The sequence below is a fragment of the Epinephelus moara genome, chromosome 5, assembly GCF_006386435.1.
Source record: "Epinephelus moara isolate mb chromosome 5, YSFRI_EMoa_1.0, whole genome shotgun sequence".
Taxonomy (NCBI): Eukaryota; Metazoa; Chordata; class Actinopteri; order Perciformes; family Serranidae; genus Epinephelus; species Epinephelus moara.
In genome coordinates this window covers 12,709,095-12,729,575 of record NC_065510.1, presented here as the reverse complement: position 1 = coordinate 12,729,575, position 20,481 = coordinate 12,709,095, and the positions used below count along the sequence as shown (strand labels likewise).

At 40.2% G+C, this 20,481-nt stretch overlaps 1 protein-coding gene across 3 annotated transcripts in view; it reads right to left on the bottom strand.

Moving 5' to 3' along the window:
- LOC126390032 (teneurin-3) overlaps positions 1–20,481 on the bottom strand; it is a 285,118-nt gene that overhangs the window by 132,233 nt on the left and 132,404 nt on the right. For all 3 annotated transcript variants that reach the window (XM_050044110.1, XM_050044111.1, XM_050044112.1), the window contains 2 exons: positions 6,864–7,037; positions 3,121–3,185 (listed from right to left, as the gene is read on the bottom strand). In XM_050044110.1, the coding sequence (XP_049900067.1) occupies positions 3,121–3,185; positions 6,864–7,037 (239 nt within the window). The remainder of the gene's footprint in view (positions 1–3,120; positions 3,186–6,863; positions 7,038–20,481) is intronic.

Sequence of the window (20,481 nt, the reverse complement as noted above, 5' to 3'; positions counted from 1 at the left end):
TTTTTCTTCCTTTGCAAAATGAAACTTCCAGTATGCACATAATTCTGAAAATGTAAAGACCCAGACCCTGGAGGCAGATCTGTTTCAACATTTGGAAGAATTTCCATGCCTTTATGATGTGTCGTCTCCAAGTTAAAATACGTAGTTTGTTGACGTCACCGCATTATTTGGGGCTCTGTCGGCGAGGGCTCGGTGGAGAAATTTTGTGGTGTGCACACACAGGTCGTAACGCAGTTGGCGAGACTCCCGATGAAAGAAACACATGTCGGCAGGTATGAACACTCAAAAGATCAAAAATAGTCTCCGCGGAGCAAAATCAGGGTGAAAATCGTGTAATGTGAAGATCTTTATATGACAGCTGTGTGTACTGTTTTGGTGGAAAGATTCAGTTTCTGATTCAAGATAACATGGTTTTGAGTGCAGTGTTTAGTTTCATTCTGCAATAGATTTTTGGTGTTTTCACAAAATGGTTTCCTCTCCTCAGCTTTGTGTTCAGACTTTTGAGAAACTGAGCTATAGTTTAAGGAAACGTCTTTAAACAATTGGGAAAAACTTTAACGTTATCTCTTGGTCTGCCGTCTTCACACAATACTGTACCACATTTTTTATTATTCATCAGTTCTTTGGCACAAGAAAAAAAAACGTCTTTTAAAAATCCAATGCACCAGATTTAAACTGGAGTACTACGTGCTTTCATTAGGGACTTCTTCCTTTGTGGTGTAGGGCATTTAATATATGTCCTCTCTCCACTCTTGATACTCTGTAACAGACCGTATAGAAATACAAAACACATGTGCCTCTGCACCCCTGTGTATATGTTTCTCAGTGTGCATGTGCGTGCACGTATGTGTGTTTATATGTTCATGTGTTCTTGTGGATCTCTTGTATGTGAATAGCAGTGTAGATTTTTGCTGTGTGTGTGTGTGTGTGTGTGTGTGTGTGTGTGTGTGTGTGTGTGTTCTTCCATTTAAGTGAGACAGATTTGTCTGTGTGTGTGTCAACTTAAAACAGATGCTTTGAATGAAAAAAACAAAACAAAAACATCTTTCTAACAATGCTACATGAGGGAGCCCATGATACAAGCACACACACGTGCACACAAATAGCCGAGCATGTAACAACAAATTTACCCCCTCACACACACACACACGTGGACTAGCCTGTGGCAAGAGATCTCCAAGTCCAAGGACCACCTGAGCTCCAATCATAATTGCTTCTGTTCATTGTGGGAATCGTTGACCTTTAGAAAAAATACCACTCTTCCTCCCCTCTGACTCTTCTTTCTATCATTCCCTCCCTCTCTCTTTCTCTTTCTCTCAAGGCTTTTTAAGAAGAATATCACTCGCACACAATCTAACGGGGAGCAAACTGCCCTGACAGTTCTAAAGCATTGTAGGAGGAGAGAGAAAGCACTGAAGTATTTTTCGTGACTACAGCTGTAAATGCGATGCCTCCACTGGGATTTTAAAGGCTAATACTAATTAGTTTTTTCTTTCTGGACTGAAGCCTGCTCTTACAAAATATGTTGGGCGGCTTCTCAAGTTTCAAATTCAAATTTTCACAACCAAAGTAAAAGCTGTTAAATTTAAGTGCCCGGATATAATGCATATTCCAAATTGTGTTCTCGTCAGCCTCTGAAAGAGCGGGACCCTCCCCATGGGTCACTACTTTTATGCAAATGCAGACGCCTGTTGGTATAAGCTGTTAGCCAGACGCCTCCAGTGAGTCCAGCAAGGTTGAGGAGATTAATGACTTCAGTGGCACACTCTTAGAATAAGTCTGGATGACTTCACATTCAAGTCTATCACAAAAGTAACGTCTGCAACACAACCATCAAATTAAAAAATGATACATTTTATTAAATCAATTTGGAAATCTGATGTAGCATTTCTCACTTAATAAAGTAGAGCAACACAGTCTCAGTCTGCTCAGTGGTTTTAAGGTTAATTTTTCAGAGTTGCCAACATTTGTAATTAAGCCAAATGTAGATTTCCACTGACCCACAGTTAATTTTGGGTCCAACGTAATTGTATCCTTACTGCCTTGGGCGGATCAAAATCACAGTGAGGGGAAGGGTTACCTTACTTGTGCAAAGGCTGTTACAGGAAAATTTAAACATTAAAACTGTGTTATAGATATAACATTTAGTCACGAAAGAGACTAAGGTAATTATGGGTGTATTAAAATTGCATTTTTAAGGGGGTGTTTTGCACACATGACTAATGCCTGGAAAAAATCTGTGAGAAATGCTACAGAATCTATGTCCTTCTGTCTTGTGTTAAAATAACACATTTCATCACCGGCTTTGTCAGGTTCATCTAAAACTAAATAAACCTGACAATGAACTCTTTGAGTTATTACTCTAAGAAGATTCCTGCCTTTCATCAGCACCCTGGGAGTAAAGTGCACAAAGCATTCCTACAATTTGATGAACTACATATTTGTCTGTCATCACTATTATGCAGGTTTCTTCTTATGAAGAAAACGACTTGAGTTCCTAAATCGATATTTTATTGTTACATAAAAAAGAAGTGTAATGGGAAAAAAATGATCATGTGACCCATTTTCTTGATTCTGATGGAGTGATGTTGAAAATCTGATAGCACAGCTTGCCAAGAGTACAACATGGCTTACTGTATTATTAAAACCATGTTTCCAAAGAGGATTCCAGCTATAATTTACCGTAAAATCTGCACGACATATTATCCTACACATCACCTATAGCACATCCTGGAACATAGTGGCGAGGGAGGGGGAGAGAGGAACGAATAAGGCCTGGAGAAAGGAAAATCCTGGCAGTCTGGTTATCTGATGGGCTCATACCACAGAGTGAAAACTAACGCATGCAGCAACAAGAGTACAAGAACGGCTGATACAGAAAGAGCCAGAGAGGGAAGGAAGCTGGACAAGATTGGAAGAGAGATGAGGTGGGATTAACAATGAACAAAGCAGAAATAAAAGTCTCGTTTGTCATCCTGCACCTGGGCTAAACTAACCCTTCAGACAAATGTGGGTACATGTATTCACAGCACGGATTTGTGTGTGTGTGTGTGTGTGTGTGTGTGTGTGTGTGTGCAAGAGAGATAAATAAAAACATAGAAAAGGTGTGTGTGGTCTTACCTATGCAATAACAGAGCAGGACAGAGAGCAGTACAGATAGTCCTACTGCACTGAGGGCTGTACACCTGAAATAAACAAACAAACAGAAGATTGTTGTTGAGTTGCTTTCACCATCAGTATTGCTTTGACCCGAAATAACCTTCACAATACAAAAAACATCCTCTAGATTTATTATTGCAGTCTCAACATCGTTGCATTCTTGATGTATGATCAGCCTCCGCAATACACTCTATTTGCAAATGACTATGGTGTTTGCACGACGGCCCTTTTAATGAGTCATTTTACCATCAGTGCCGTGGTATTTAGTCTTAAAAGTCTCCTGTGCAAAATGAAACTAATGTTTCAGTGGAGAAAATATTTTTTTCAACCAATTTCTGACCATTCTCCTGATGTCACTGCACATGCTACATCCTGGCAACCCAAGCCCTCATCCCATGATTCTCTCCAGCAACATGCCAAAACTACACAATAACTGTGGTCTGCCTGACTGCAGCTTTAGTGTGCTGACATTAGAGTTATGGACATTTGCACATAGCATTGTAACACTGCACAAAAGTGAAGACAGACAAAATAATTCAGCTAACATAACACACACTATTACTATTAGCCAAAAACTTTCCAGTCTTACAGTGATGTTAAAGCAGAAACATATAATGATAGACTGGACAAACAATTACAAGTCAACTGCTCTTTTGCTGCTGCGGGAATTGCTCATTTCTCGAGATGTCACACACAGAAAAAAATCCCTGGATGCTCTTGTCGGAAAGCTAGCAAAGCTCACAACCAATTAGATGGCAGCTGGCTGGCAATTGGCTGCTGCTTTAATGGCTGCAGTTACTGCCAAGATTCAGTCAACTGTTAAATGTTACTCAAACCTTCATACTGTCTTTGATGTCACATGTGACATTGTCGAGCAGGGTTGTTGTGGGAACTCTTTCTTGGGAGTCTCTGGTGTGTGTGAGAAGTGGCAGGAGGTAGCCATACAGCTGCAGTGAAGTGCATGGTGTTAAGGATGATTAAGTTACTGTAGTCAGCCATAAAACTCAGGGCGCTGCATTATACTTGTAGCAAGGCCGTGTCTTATGTTCGCTGCCACAGAAGAGAAATAAAGTACTTGTTCATGCAGCATTACAATAGTGTCTCGTTTCCACTCTTCACCATAGAGTTGGCCCGGACTGCTAAGGCTAAAGCAATGCTGATTTAACCTTTTAATGCCATATCAAACTACTTTAAGTTAAACCCAGAGCTGTGTTTCCATGAAGAAAAAGTCTCATAACAGCATTTAGACTGAAAATACAAACTTTCCACAATCCAGGACATTTGATTACCTAGGTTACATAGCCTGCTGCTTTCCTATGTGATTCTATACTGTTCAAAACCCTGGCAGTATGATCGAGTTTGTCTTCTCACCAAATTACAGCAGAGTGACTAGAGGTGTCATTTTCTGAGAGTGACTTGTGAAATTTCGAAAATCACTGGAGGCCGGGATGCCATTAAATGTTCAGCAATAACATCGAGTCATGCAGTACACTTCGCAATGGCTTCTGGCTTCTTGAAATTGAAGGAGGAGATATAGAGCTGGAGAGACGGCAGGGGAGGATATGAGAGATAACAACAAGGAGTGAAGGAAAGGTAAGAGAAAGAGAGGAAAGATGTGTGGAAACTGGAGCCAAGACAGGAAGGACACACTTAAAAAGAATGATATATCTAAATGTCATCTGTAAAGGAGAGAATGTAAATGCAGAACAAGAAATACTGAGTATGTGTGCATATACTCCAATATGTATGCATTGTATACCGTAAAACAATATCCTGATAATGGCTAACTATACTGTATTGGATTCTGTTTCTTTTTTCCCCATTGTGCACTAATGGCAAAGACTTCACTATGTTGTCAAAGCATCATATCCTTATCACATTCAGGGATACCCCCCTAACTGTGTGTATTTGTGTCAAGCCTTAGCAGAAGAGGATCTGAAGTTCCTCTCTCTGTACTCTCTATGATGAAATAGTTCGTCACAGCAGACAGGATGCTATTTAGGCCCAGTCCACACGTACATAGGTATTTTTGAAAATGGGGTTATTTCCTCCTTTGTTCTCAACATCCCCCAACTGAAGTGCTGTCAGAGCATGTCAAACCAACAGGCGATGATATAACCCACCAACACAAAGAAGGGGAAGATGTTGGCCAATCAGAAGCCTGAAAAAGCTATTATCGTAAGGCTACATGGAGCAGTGACCTCTGTAGTTCATTCTGACACCCCTGCCCCGCTATATAATAGAAGAGTAACTGTATGTTTGTGTGTAAACATGTAGCAAGTCCTTTAAGCAAGGTTAGAACCAGCCACATTTTGGCCACGTCCACCACTTCACAAAATGTTGCCTCATTAGTGTTGTAAAAGCAGCATAGCTCATTTGGACAATAGCAGAGCCAATACCGTAACATACTGTGTGTCAGAGTGACAGGGAATGCAGTGTATGGAGCGAGCAGAGCAGAGAAGAAAGTTTTAGTGGTGGATGATCAAGTAGCAGTGGATGTACAGGGGAGTTTGCAGTTTGTGCACAAATACAGTGTATGCTGAGGCTGCTCAACGACAACAGCAGTTTACTGTGTTTTGTTTCCCGGGTGCTGACTGGAGTGATGGGGGTTATCTCGGGAGCAACTATCGACTCTGGCCCCAGGGACCAAAACAAAGTGTCTTCCCTGCGGGTAGTCTTGTGCTTTCTGACCATGGTTGAAAAGCCAAAGCAGGAAAAACTAACATTTTTGAGGGCACACAAAGGAGGCAGTGATTCACAGTCTGGTGTCACAAGCCAAGAACCCTGCTGTTTCCTTCCTTCTACATGTCAACACTGCAAACAAAGATTCCTGAAAATCTTCACCCTGGAAGGAGTTTCATAAAAGGTCAGTTTTCAGTGACCTAAGACACAGTTTGCATGTGGACGAAAGGCCAAAACATATGGAAGGAGCTACAAATTTTAAGGAAATACTGATGTATATGTGGACCTGGCCTTAGAGGCACTGACCTCTGAGAAATACCCATCTGCTGACAAGCTTCTAGAAAGCTTATTCAGATTGTATACCGTTATTCATTATCAGGAACCCTTTCACTGTTTAATTTTGTGAACAACACAGCCAAAGAAGAGCCTTCTATTTACTCTGATGTTGCATGTATGTTTTTTTCCCTAATTGTAGCTACATAGTGGCATCTGAAGCATACACTGAGGTAGCCAAAATGTCCTGGTCTAATATTGGCCAAAATCTAGATTGTTGGGTTGACACAGTTATGCCAGACACCCGATCACTGATGTGCAAGAATCATCCGAAGCAGTCTTGTCCCATTCCAGGAACTAACATTGAATAAAGCCCAAATTGCCAGTGCTCGACTTGAAAACTTTGTCAAATCTGGCAGCAATTTATTTTAACTCCCTTTGTGACTGGAAAGTAGGCTACTGTCCCAGCCATTGTTATTTGTCAAAAAATTCTAATGTATACCCAATGGAATAGCACAGAAGAAAAGACCAGCACCACTTCCACTGACAACTCCTTCCAACCACTACTGATTATGTTTGTGTTGTCATATGTGCATTTTTTTTAACCAACAGTCAGAATGAGTCCAAGAAAATCATCCCATCTCAGCCACACAATGGTTCGTGTATGAACCTGGTTTGTATTTTACTGATAGCAAAAATCGAGCAGTGTACAACAGGCATTTGGTTTCTTCCTGTTCATGCAATCTCACCTCCATGAGCAGTACTTGGAGGATTTCTTGAACTTGAAGGCAGAGCGGGACAGGGTATTCCTCGGCAACGGCCTGGTGGGTGGGGAGTACACTGAGCCTGTTGCCATAGTGTAGCCAGGAGTTGCCGTGGAGAAGAGGGGGGTGGTGCCTGTACCTGTCTTAAAGAGGAAGTGCCTGCAGGGTGAGGGAAGAAAGAGAGAGAGATAAATTAGTTGGGGTACATTAGTAGGAGGACATTGGCTTTGTTTACATACACAGAAAATTAACTGCAGTACACAACTGTCACACACCATTGCCTCCGGTGGCAGAGTCAACAGTGTGAATTTTCATTAATGCCCTCCGATCCACAAGTGCTATAAGGTTATGCCACTTAACTACAGAGCATATTCACAGTTAGCAGCCCTAAGCTCTGTGTCCTGATAATGATCCATCCTGGACAGTAATAGAGGTTTTTCTGCATGCATTTCCATAAGCATTAATTTCCCAAAACAGCACTTCTGTCAAGTGCATATGCATGGCTATTAAGTGTCTGGTACTAAAAAGGATGATGGCATTTTTAAGTAACTTGACTTATGTTACTGTCTGTAAGCTATGGGGTATTAAAAACTGCTGCATTTTAGCAGTCATCAACAACTCCCAAAAAGTAGCCGAGCAGTCCAATAATCTCAGGAGATGTACAATATTATTTTTACCCAAATAAGTATGATCAGTGCTTGTTGAAATGGTCTCAAATACAAGGAGTAAAGGATTAACTAATGTGGGTGGGACACAGGGTAGGTAAATTAGCAGAGTTCTTAATTGGCTCTGTGAGGCTGTTTACAAATCAGCTGCGATCTGATTGGACAAAACTCCAAGCATATTTGTTTGAGGTGGTAGTTTGACTGTAGTAACATCGCAAATGCTTTCTTGCAGAGATATTGGAGGTCTTTCCTTTTGTTAATACCTTGAATTCTGTTTATTCAACATGGCCATATGTAGAAAATGACTGTTCACACAAATCTGTTTTCAAGAACAGCCAAAGTTACATCCACCTTCAGTCATTAGAAGGCCATCCAATCTCACAACTATAGCCCCTTTTACACTGCCTGTTCAAAGCATGTTGTGCTGTTATTCTGCCTCAACAGTCTGTATAAGAGGTGCGGAGGTAATAACAGCGCCCAACAGATGTCTTTGTAAAAATTGTAAGCCGGAAGTAAGGGACCACGAACATGACAAGTGTGATGTTTTGACAACGCCTAATGTGTGCAACCTACCACCGGGAGATTTGAAGGGCAGCTGATAGCAGTGAGCAGCTAACTCAAAGAACTAGAAAAGCAACTGAAAATGTCGGCTAAATGGGAAAACAATGAGGCTCGGGAGCTCTTTACCCTTCTAGCAAGATCAACTGCCTTCAACAGGGACAGTATATCATTGTTACTGCCATGTTATGCTATACACACTAAACACCAATGCTGTTGTGTTACATTTCATGAGTCTTTTGCTTCTGGAATGCCTGCATGCTCTCTAATTTATGCCAGCATTGTTTGCTTTTGTAAAAAAAAAAAGGTAAAGGCGGCATAATAATGGGTCTTCATCTTGGCAGTATTGTGGGATCTGTGTGTTAAAAGGGCTTATGACTTGTCAGCAGTGCCTCCGGCTGCACATCTGCTGTAGATGCATTGTCACTGCTTCATGACTGCACCACCGATAAATGATTAGTCTACCCTGATGCACAGTGTTGACTGGTGGTGTTGGTGAGGACTATTCCTGAAATCCCTAGTAAGCCATAATGGTTGCCAGATCTCAACAGTTATTTTGGTGAGTACGGTCTTATCATAGCCAATACAACCAATGGCCAGAGCAACGAAAATAAAACCCAAACTGTGATTCTTGTTTTTCTTTAACATAATCTGTTCTCAGATCTGTTCCCGGATCCCACGTTTTTTGAAACTCCGACTTCCAAAACAAAGAGTTACTGAGACTCTGTGGCTGTTAATGTGGCTCATGTGTGTTTGTGCTGGAGACCTGAGAGGAAGCTCTGTTGAAATATTTAAATCTTTTTTAGCTTCTTCTTTCCTGCTATTGCTGCTTCACATTAAAAGCTTTCCACTGGCAAACCAGCAGGATGGCTTTTAGTGTGAAATAGGAAATGTGTTTGTCACCAAAGTAGAGGAGCCTCATTAGTGTTTTTTCTTTGAATAAAAACTGGCTTAGTCGACAGCCAGCTTAGTCTGTGCTGTTTGGATGGCATATCAGTTTTGAATATTGCTGGGAGGAAAAGTACAAACAGAACCAGCCGCAGTGAGCTGAAAGGGCTGCGAGCGACAGGCTCTGTTGTTTGTGACCAGCACAACACTTCATTTAGATAAACAACTTTTCTTTGGTGTGCAGTGAAAAACACTCACACCAGCAGGACTTGACATTTCATGGCCATGGTTTGACCCCACTACCTCCCTTACTATGTAAAAACCCCATAAGTTAGGTCTGGCAAAAACCTGAAATACTGAAATACCCTTAGGTTTTCATGTGTTTGTTTAACATGTGACAAGGCAAAGTTCCCTTCCACTTTAGTTTTCACTGTCTCCCCAGCATACAGACTTTTGTTATCATGTTCAGCAGACAGTCAACACAGATGGAAAAAAGAGTATAGTGAGGCAAATGACACGGAATATATCATTGCAGTGTCGTTGTATATTCCATATACACCAGTGTTTTGTAGACCACAATGGCTGTGCCTCTCATACCAGTGTACTGTGTGCACAGTGGCCTGACAAAGCTTTATTATGCTCATTAACCTGATTAATGGAGCCTGTGACATGCTTTTTTTTGTTCAATTTTACATCTCCCAACTCAAGCATAACCACCTCCTGCCACCGGTCTTGAACTAATTTATAATCCATAATTCATCCAGTATTCATTCTTGTGAAAAGTAAAATACAACTATGACGTTAATACTTTTCAGGAACGTCTAAAACTGTTCATTAGGATGATTGCTTTAACCACACGTTAGAAGGCAAGATTCTTAGAGTCTCATTAAGTAATTACTTTGTGGTTTAACCAAAACAAGAAACTCTCAAAACACTTCATATGCTATTTATTTAATTATTTCCCTAAAAGGCTGTCTTTGGAAGTTTCAACAGGAAAATTTCCACAAGAAAATCACTGGCAAATACATGTATGGCTGCAGTAATTACCAAGGTCACAATGTCTAATTAATGACAGAACCGGTTAACGAGCATCTGTAATTACAATCAGACTGCTCTCTAACAAGGCTGTGTGATTAACAATTAGAACCTATTATAACAAGGGTCCTTCAATTAATACCTGCCTCCAGGCAAGATGTGAAGAGAGAGATAGAGGAAGAAGACGGGAGTTTAAGTGGTATAAGACTGAATAACTGGGGAAAGAGATTTGCTAACAGAACTACAGAGAGAAAGACACTGTTGCTTGTCTGTGAGTTCTCCTAGTGAAAGCACAAACATTTAATCGAAAGGATGGGACATATTCAGTGACACAACCTTAAAACAACACCAAAACAAGAGATGCTATGCTTTTATATGAGTTGCAATCTCATGGCATATATTCCTTACATTGCAATGATGGTTACATGGCAACATTGAATCATTAAAGAAGTGCAGACATATTCAACATCCACATAAATGAAAAAGATAAGTAGTGCAATATTTCCCAATGTACTTCTCTGACTTTGTCACATACACTATGGAGTATTTTCCCTTTTGCAGCTAATAGAAAACATGTTTTCAGTCTCCTAATTTATCAATCTGACACAAGCCTTTGGGAGATTAACAAGTATCTACTTGATGTGATGATCACCAGCTAAAGGTCAGAGAAAACCCATTAGTGTAAGTTTTCACTTTAAGTGGGGTGCTGAGTAAAATACTTGAGTGGTTCTCAGTTCTGTTCCTCAGGGCCTGCAGCAGTCCTATCTGCTAGTTAAAGCCATTTATCTGATGTCCCTGGTGTAAGCCAGTCCCTGACTGGATGGTCAGCATTAACAACTAGCAGGACTCTGGGAGTCTATTCAGCCGGCATTACATGAATCTCAGGTGATCAGAGTGCAATCATATAGTGCTTGACAACATATAATTGCGGGTTTAAATGTATCCAAGAGGTTACATAAAGAACATGTAAATGAGTTTGTGTTGCCATTAACTGCTGCTCTCGGAGACCCAAATTGCTGTGAGGGCGCAACAAGTTTACATAAACAGAAAAGCACTATATTGTTATGGTGTTATCTGTAGCTGTTTTTATTTTGTCTATATTTCTTTTCTTTTTTTTTTAATGCAGCAGAAGCATGTGATGGTGGATGACAGTGGGACACCACTGTGTACAAAACCAATGCACTGGCCACTTTATTAGGTACACCTTAACAATCTAAGGTAAATAAATAAAAACAACTCTGCCATGAATCTTACTGTCATGAAAGGTGATAATTGTTCTTTATGTTTATTACAGAGACCAGCTGGTTGGTCTCAGATATAGCTGATCCTGTGCCAATCAAATTTTCTCGAATGCCCTGCACTATGGTTCATGTTGCAAATAGCAGCACAGACAGTAACTGACTATTGTCAGAGCCACTCCAGCATGTTCTCAAAAGTTGGAATTCATTTCTATGCATGCTGCACGTGGTTTAAAAGCTACTGTGTTCAGCTAATTAACAGACTGGGGTACACCTCCCAGATCTGTTTTAATCAAGTGGCAACCTTTGGGGCTGAAAATTGAAGCCATCACGGATGTGCCAAAAACTGTAGTTGTTTAAACAACCACTTGAGGCTCTCTCCAGAAGTCAGTCAATCCCCACAGACAATGGCCAAATTTACAGCAGAAATAAACATGTTCAGCCTAATGTAAAAAAAAAAAAAACTTTTGGTTTCTGTATCTAATTTCCCCCTTCATGACAACTGTATGGCGGTTGAATTTTCACCCACTTATATTTTGTTTTAAGTTACACATAATTAAGGGCAGGCTGCTTTGAGTGACAGGCTGTCTGCCCTCACTCCTCCACAGTGCCAGCCTCTCCAAATATGGTCACTTCTGGCTCCAAAAAACCAAGATGGCGACGGCTGTCACGCCAAACTCGAGGCTTCAAAATGGCAGTCCACAAACCAGTTAGTGGCATAACAGAGGTGTCCATAATTTTTACAGTCAGTGATATTAATCACAGAGTTGATAGGTAGCTCAAAAGTGTAGCATAGCAAAACTAATGTGTATCATTTCATGTAAGTAGGTGGAAGATATTAAAACACAGCTCCTTAGTCTGGGGGGAATTAATCCATAAAAATATGGGTGATCTACTCCAATCGCTGGTTAGCCTATTAGTAAAGAATTAATGGTAACTCCGTAATGTAAGTGGGGGGGTTAGTGGGGTTCATGTGATAGATCAGGTAGTTTATTCAGTGGCAGAGATTTTTTTAACAGGAGTGTTTGAAAGGAAAATAAAATGGTAACATTACTTGAGCTGAAAGGGAGCTGTCAATCAAACATGATCTGATCACACCCCTACAATCCTGAGAAGGGTTTGGGCAGCCAAATGAGCTGTGTTCAAACTAGGTAATTTATACATTTTCACACATTTATTTTATGGATGAGTCATGGGGCACTCATCTTTGATATCATGTATGCATTTTTTGCTATTTCAAACCACGCCTCCAGTGGCTTTAAAAGAGTTTGCTGCAATAGAAAGCTGAGGATGACAAACCTTTTAGGCTACTGCATCTGCAAATACACATTTTCAAACTTTTTTATCAACTCAGCAAGTCGGAAAAACTTAGTTTTCTCTTTTTGGTGTGCCACATACTGACAATCACATTCACACCTGCATGCATGCACACAAAGCCACACACACTCGCACTGACACAATTCCAATTACATTAGACAAACGGGTTTAGCTCAAATGTGGCAATCAGCAACTGCAGTAATGCACACCTCCTCAACACTCGAACCGAAAAACGTCCTCACATATTTTCAAGTTACATTATTAAGTTTCATATTGGGGAAGTAAATCTCAAAATCTTTATCTCCCGCAACTCGCAGCACATTATGTCTTTCCTTCCCAGTAGCTTTCATTGGATTTTTCTCACATATTGTATTCAGCCTGTTCAGTCAGTGCAGCTCATTTAACAATGACATAAAATCCTGTTAAAAGTTCACTGGTTTTGTGCTTTTATTTTCAATTTGTTGAAATTAAAAACTAAAACTACTGTGCTGTCTGGTGAGCTGTCTACTGTGTGTGTGTGTGTGTGTGTGTGTGTGTGTGTTTGTGTGTGTGTGAGTGCATGCAGGGGTAAATTTTTATGGCTGCAGCTCCATTATTTATCACCATATTAAACTGCCTCATCCCTTTGTGGAGTGTGAATGAAAAGTAGTCACATTTTATCATGCTTTCATTCAAAGTGAGACAGGACGAGATACAGAAGCCAGGCGTGGCCACTTGATCACGCACGCATGAGCATGACTACATGACTCTTCAGGAATGTATAACTTTGTATCTTTAACAGGTTTATATATAAAAAACAAAACTCTGAGAAAACTCCATTTATCAACAAACTCAAATTAAAAAAGCTTGTTTAGTGAGAAAACAGCTGTCACTGATATCAGCCGAATTAAAAATAGACGACAATCTGACAACAGTGGTGGTCTCCCTTGAGAAACTAAACTGATTTTCCACTTGCTTTCATATTTGTTTTTCTATTTTTGCCACCACTTCCTGCCTTTCATCACCAACCTCACTTTCATATCAATTAATTATGAAGTTGTAATTATCTGGGGTAGTGAAGCTGAACACTTCGAAAAACTGTGGAAAATCCTTATACCAATAAACCTCAACTAGATATCTGAAAACACAGCTGCAAATATGATTCAAAACGACTGCAGAAAATGAGCCAAAACAGAGGGGGTTAAGGGTAGACGGACATGATGTTGACATGTGATAGTCTGCAGTTCGTCATGCTTGGAAAGCTGAGCGTGATAAAATGAATTTTGGACTGATGGTTATATTCAGCAGTTTCTACTGGTGTTCTTTACGAGTACACCAGAGAAACAGAAGGACATTCATCATGCTTAGCTGAAATTACAGGGACAGGAAATGAGATTTGTTTTTGCAAAATCTGTCACCATGAAGAATTACAGTTTACCAATACTCTCAAACATTTATGAGTCACGAGTTTGTCTCACTTTGCATGTAATTAGCAGTGTCATCTCAAATGTGAAAATGCAAATAGTCAACTTTGAATGAAACCACGAAATATACTGTAGAAGTGAAGCTTTGGTTTTCCTACAAAAGCCTCGACTCGACAAAAAGACTCAGATTAGATAACTTTTGAGGATAAAACTCAATCCTTGTGCTGTTTAGATTTATTTCGCATGAGACTAGACACCTTTTTAAGGTCTAGTGTGTAGGATTTAGGGGAATATATGAGCAGAAATGCAATACAGTAAAATAGCTATGTTTTCTTAAGTGTTTAATCACCTGAAAATAAGAATTGTTGTGTTTTCCTTACCTTAGAATGAGCTATTTACATCTACATAGAGAACAGATTCTCATTCACTGAGATTGCCATGTTTCACCACCATGTTTCTACAGTAGCCAAGAACGGACAAACCAAACACTGGCTCCACATAGGGTCATTCGTGTTTTCACTTCAGCCACTGTAGTTCACAGCCCCTCCTTCTGTGAAACTGCTTCATTGAGTGTTTTCACCAGTTTAAATAACAGGGTCCATTTGATTTGGAAAGGAGACCTCTGCAGATCAATCGTCTCCTGGTAAAAACCTCCTGAATGTCTGGATCAGAAATAAAGTGAGCACACATTAAGTTATCAGAGGAAATAGGTGAGCACACATTAGCAGGTGTTGGGTTAGTGACCCAATAATGACATGCCTAACAGCGAAGGAAAAACACTGATTTAAACACTGAAACTGCTTTAGGCCCTGATCACACAGAAAGCATTTTAGCAGTTGGAGGTGCCTTTTGCTTTCTAATGAGAATGAAGCTTTTTGCTCACAGTTTTTGCATCGTGTGTTTCTGTGCTCTAGGCGTCTGGTGTTTTTGCCGCGGTGCTCTGAAGTACTCAAGTTGAAAAAACTTCAACTCAGAGTGGAAAAATGCACCATGTCAACTGTGTTCCCATTGTTCAGTCGGATTACTTGAGAAGTGGGCCTTCTGTGGTGGTCACTACAACAAGTTAACAGTTGGTAAACAATGGAGGAGAAACAGGTGGTAGCAGCTGCTGGATACCCAGAGCTATACGGCCTGTTGATAGACAGCAGGTTGTCAAACTGCCCCTGAGTCATCCTAAAATATGCCTGGAAATGGTATTCACCATGATCCACCCTACTTTTTTAGGGTCTCATGTAGTTGCTGACAGCCTCTCACTCTCAACTAGCTACAGCAAGTGTAAAATAAACCGAATAAACCGAATAAATGAATAAACAGGAGACTGATTACATGGGGAGGTTAGAGTAAGGAGGTGATGGGGTGGTTGTCTGACAATAATAAAATGGTGCAGCAAGCGTTTTTTTTTGTTTTTTTTACTGATGACATTCAGTTAAAAAAAGGCAGTGCAGTGCAGTGTTTTTAATCATGTGCTCCATTTGTTTTGGAGAGGAGGAGAACTGTGTGGATAATTTGGCTCCCGTTAAAAACCTTTGAAGGAATTCTAACTTGGAGAAGTTTCAGCTGGTTGCAATCTGCAATCTTCACCACTAGATGCCACTAAATTCCCCTAATCTTACGCACTGTTCCTGTAACGATGTAAATCAGCAGCTTTGATCAAAGAATACTGGTCCTGGTATTCCCATTATCCCCACTCCAAGTTACAGTCATATCAATCTAGCCATAGTTGGCAGCTGAATGCGGAGCCAGTGCTTCTTGTGAGAGCTGAGACATGAGGTTTTCATAATGCTGCTGCACTGGGACATTTACCAGAACTGGGACTCTCCAAAAGCACAAACACACTGTGGGGCTGCAGACAGCAGACTAACTAGTCTATATGTCTTTTATGAGTGTTTAAGTGCAAGTCAATTACAGCAGACAGACAGAGCGAGGATAATCGAGTGTAAAATGACTGTAAACACCATGTGCTTCGCTGAGGGTAGCATGTTGTCAACCATAACTAATCTGAGAGCCCGCTAATAATAGAATCCCTTCAAATGCACTTTTCTACAACCTGTTTGCATTACATTAACACTATTTACACTGGGCCTTTTAAGTGTCTTCGACAATAGGAATGACACAAGGAGGCTGTGTGTCTTTGTGCGAGTGTGTGTGTGTTAAAGTGTAACAAACGCGAAAATGCAGGCAGGTTACGGATCCTCAGGGATAGAATGACTGTAACTAATGCGTGGATTGTAGATGTTGTATATACCGTAGCTGGCATGTCTAACACTGTGACAATAGCCAATGAACAACAGCTTTCTCCATACATTCCCACACACACACACACAACCACTGCCTACAGTATGTGGGATGAAAGGATAATTTAATTTACCTTTCAGCATTTAATTGCTCTTCCTCTTCATGCCTAGAATCATGCAAACACCCACACCAACCTACAGAAACGACTGCCTCTGATTTGTGTCTTGTAAATCGACATTGTACATAATGTCCTGTCAGGAGAGCAGTGAGTTTACAGTGTAGCATAAAATCTGCCTGACTTATTGAAACATTGATAGGAAGGCTTATTTGTTTATTTATAATTTTGCATTCATGTTTGAATGAATGTGTGAAAAGTATTAAAGGCACTCAGGTATTTTTTGAATTTGTTTTATTTCATTTACTTATATTAAAAGTTTACAATGTGCTAGCATCTGCACCGACTCCCAAAACTTCACAGAGGCCTCTTGAAAATCTCTTTTGGACTCCACGACAACTTCACAGTGAATCAAAAGCCTGTTTTCAGTCTTGCCAATCTGCTGTGTCTCTCCTTTAGATTCCTCTTGGTCACATTTTGAGGATCTAAAGGTGTTGGCAGCAACATCTCAACAAAAACAGTATCTTGTAGGTGAAGTGAGTGGTTCCCAAAGTGAATAAGTAAAAGTTGCCATGGTAATGGTTTTTTTTTTTACTGCTTAGGACTATCAGCTGTTATTGCAATTGGCCTTTTATATTGAGTGCTTATTAAAATGTCTGGCAAAAGTTGCAGAAGAAGAAGCCAAACTGAACTGAGGAGGAGCAATGTGTGCTTTCAGATGAACGTGCCAAGAGAAAGCAGATATTCTAAAATAAATATGGTCCAGAAGAGTCATCCTGTCTGAAGTTAACAATGTGCTGGCAAGATATAACAGGCCAAGAATGAATGAATGGAGTTTTTTTTTTTTTTAAATCATCCCTTTCGTTAAAACAAGTTGTTATTGAAAGTACCTTAAGGTTTATTCTTTTGCCAAGGTCATTTGTGCAGCAGATTTGTTTTTCTTTTGCCTTAAGAATAAAATCGTAAAGGCTTGGGTTAAGTTAGATGTGTGTACTGCTAACAAAAGTATTTCTTTGTTGTTAACAAAAATGCATGCATGCTAATTAAAGATGTAAACACTACTTCTATTGATAATAAGCAATGCATTAAGACATTAGAGCAACAGTCACTGTTGCGCGCGTGTGTGTGAGAGAGATTGACGATCAACACCTGCTCAATCTAGTGACCAGTTGTGTCGGGTGTCCCTTGACACAAGTGCACGCACATGAATGTGTGTGTGTGAGTGTGTGTGTGGGTGTCAGAGGGTACAAGATGTGTCTTTGAAAGAGCATGTGTGTGTCAATGGAGGGATTACCACCCCTAAATGAGGACATTCACACTCTCCTGTCATATCTCACCCCATTCTCTCCTGCCTTTATCTCCTAGGTACCCACTAAATGCCCATAACACACCTCTTTACTTTCCCTCTCTGCCACAGCTTTTATGTTCTGTCACTCACAATGTCAGCTGCAGCTACACATACACAAAGTGGAGCTGAAACTAAATCAAATCCGTGTCAGTGTTTAATATTTCAACTCCAAACAAGACATTTATTTGATATTTTTTCTCTCTGAGTCTTCTGTCAGTTTTGAAAATATAGAATTTGTTTAAAAAAAAGGCTGTAAAATTGTTCAATCCGCTTTCCCTGGAAAAATGGTAAACACACATTTTCTATATTGTCCTCAGACAAATGTTGAGTCATTTGAATATATTTTATTTTCATAATATCTGTATATTTGTTCTCTATTCTCACTAGAAAGCATCATCCCAGATTCTTTCAATCTATGTAAATGGGTTTGTATGATGTGCAGCATGGTGGGGAATATTGTGCCTGTGTAATGGCAATATGCTGGGAGCAATATATGAATTGACGTCTTCTTGTCACTGCATAGTTGATATAAAAAGAGAGTGATGGGGGCTTTTAGAAAGTGTGAGGAGGGGGAGATTTAAAAGACTGTGAATATGGCGAATGTATTTGGCTTTCAATCTGGAGAAGTGTTTGTAAGTTCTGTGTATAAATTCGATGGCGAGCACTTGTGTTATTCTAAACACTCCAAGGTTTATTCTCTGTCAGTCTGCTCACAAACAGAGGAACATATGCCTCGAGCCTGGTTTAACAGTGCGATCGAGGACGAGAGAGACACAGTCAGGGTATCATGTAAAGTGTGGGTATATGTGTGTGTGTCTGACTGTGTTAAAGAGGGTCAGAGAGAACAGTACAACAGTATATAGGGTAAAGGTATGTGGCAGTTGGTGAGTGTTTTGTCTGCAAAGATTAACTATAGAGTCTATATGATACCATGGCTGTTTGACACACACACACACACACACACACACGGTCTATCTGATACCATGCGAGCTGACAGGAATGTTGAGTAGAGAAGCAGCCACTGTTTAAACAGAACATAAACCTGGGTGAAACCGGTGTGTGGGAGTGATACTGATCTTTACACCTGGTCCAGTCAGTGTGTCGATCTCCGATATGAAGAACATGATCTCGTTTTACTGATGACATATTTACTGTAGATTTGAGCCGTGATACCACATGAGTTGTGTATGGGAAGATTGTCTTACAGCTTCTCATATGTCCGATTTTATACTCTGACTTACTGATACTGCTTGCGTATCAGTATAAACTGTCAAGGGGAAAACATGTTTTCTTTAAAAAGGGAAAATATTCAAATGAAAGACAGAGCGACGCTGACTGAAGAGTGTGAAACTTGAGTTGCTGATGAAATGCTGCTCCTTTGAAAGGGATCTAGTGGTTTGTACTTGAAAGATTGACACAGGTTTGAACTTGTGTTTTAGGCCAAATTGCTGATGAAATGTGGCTGAGAGGAGGCATAATATGGGAATAAAGAGAGGATGATCTTGAAAGCTCATTGAAACTGACCTATCACCGGCCAGTGTGCGGCAATAGACCATCATCTGCCTGTTCATCTGCCACATAACTGCGGGGCTGTTACAATGAAAAAGACGATTCAACACAGATATGAACCCTGATGGAAATGTTCTGCTACCAAAGGTATTTATTAGATTAGATCTTTTATAATTTCTCTACATTTTTTTGCTCTTTATGAACACGGTCAGACGCAGTTGTCGGGTCTGTAGACCTCCGAGGCTTAGCCCTGAAATATTTGAATGAGTCTGCGGCCATGATTCAATCAGCAGATGTTGCAATATCCATAAGTTCATTACACAATCAATATCATTATTCTGTCAAACACACAGTTAAGTGTCAAAAAAGAGAATTTGCCCCCTTTAACATACATTGCCATATTTCAAACAATGCGTAACCTGGCTAAACTGCATCCAGTTTTGAACAAAAAATTAAGCTGCTGTGCATCTGAGTCAGGAGCTAGTTAGTAGAACAGCTATTATCAGTTAGTTGGGACCTGGGACAGAGGATGAGTCAGCCGATCTGCAGGTTGGACTGAGACTACAGAGAACTGAAGCTGGCGCAGACTTCAACGCTTCAGTGTAATCATTATCATCTTTACCAGGGACAAGATTCAAGATTCAAGACCTTCATTTGTCCCTGAGGGGTGATTGGTTTTGCCACAGTGGCAATAAATAAAAAAATCAACAACACATGGCTAGACACACACACGATTAAAACCACACATAGCTGCGTAACCACACATTATAACAAACAAAAACAAAACATAAATAAACACATATATACAGGAGTGAAGAGGGTGAAGACAGGACGCACAAAATAAGAGTATTAGTAAAGACAAAAAAGGGGCATGGTTGGAGGCATGCTGTCCAGGAAATGTTCTTGAACATAATGCTTATATTTTTTAATCAGTCAGCATGATCATGTGGGAATTTGGCATGACCTGAGTTTAGTACAAAACAATTCCATGTGTGATGAACAGTAACGTTTCTGGGCTTTGCTGAAAACACTCTTGGCTTTAGCCCAGTGAGTGCTCCCCTGACACCACCAGAGAACTTGATCTCATGTTCTGTTACTTCTTAATGTGCTTATAAGGCTGTTGGGTTCACATTAGTCAGTATAGATTAACCATCTTACAAAGCAGAGAACAATAAGGGTTCGTGCTGAAGTATTTTTTTTTAATTTAAAACTATTCTATGTAAAATGCTTCAAAGCAACCTCGTGCATAATACTTCACTGAAGTGAGTGTTGTGGCCTGTGAGCACTTAGAA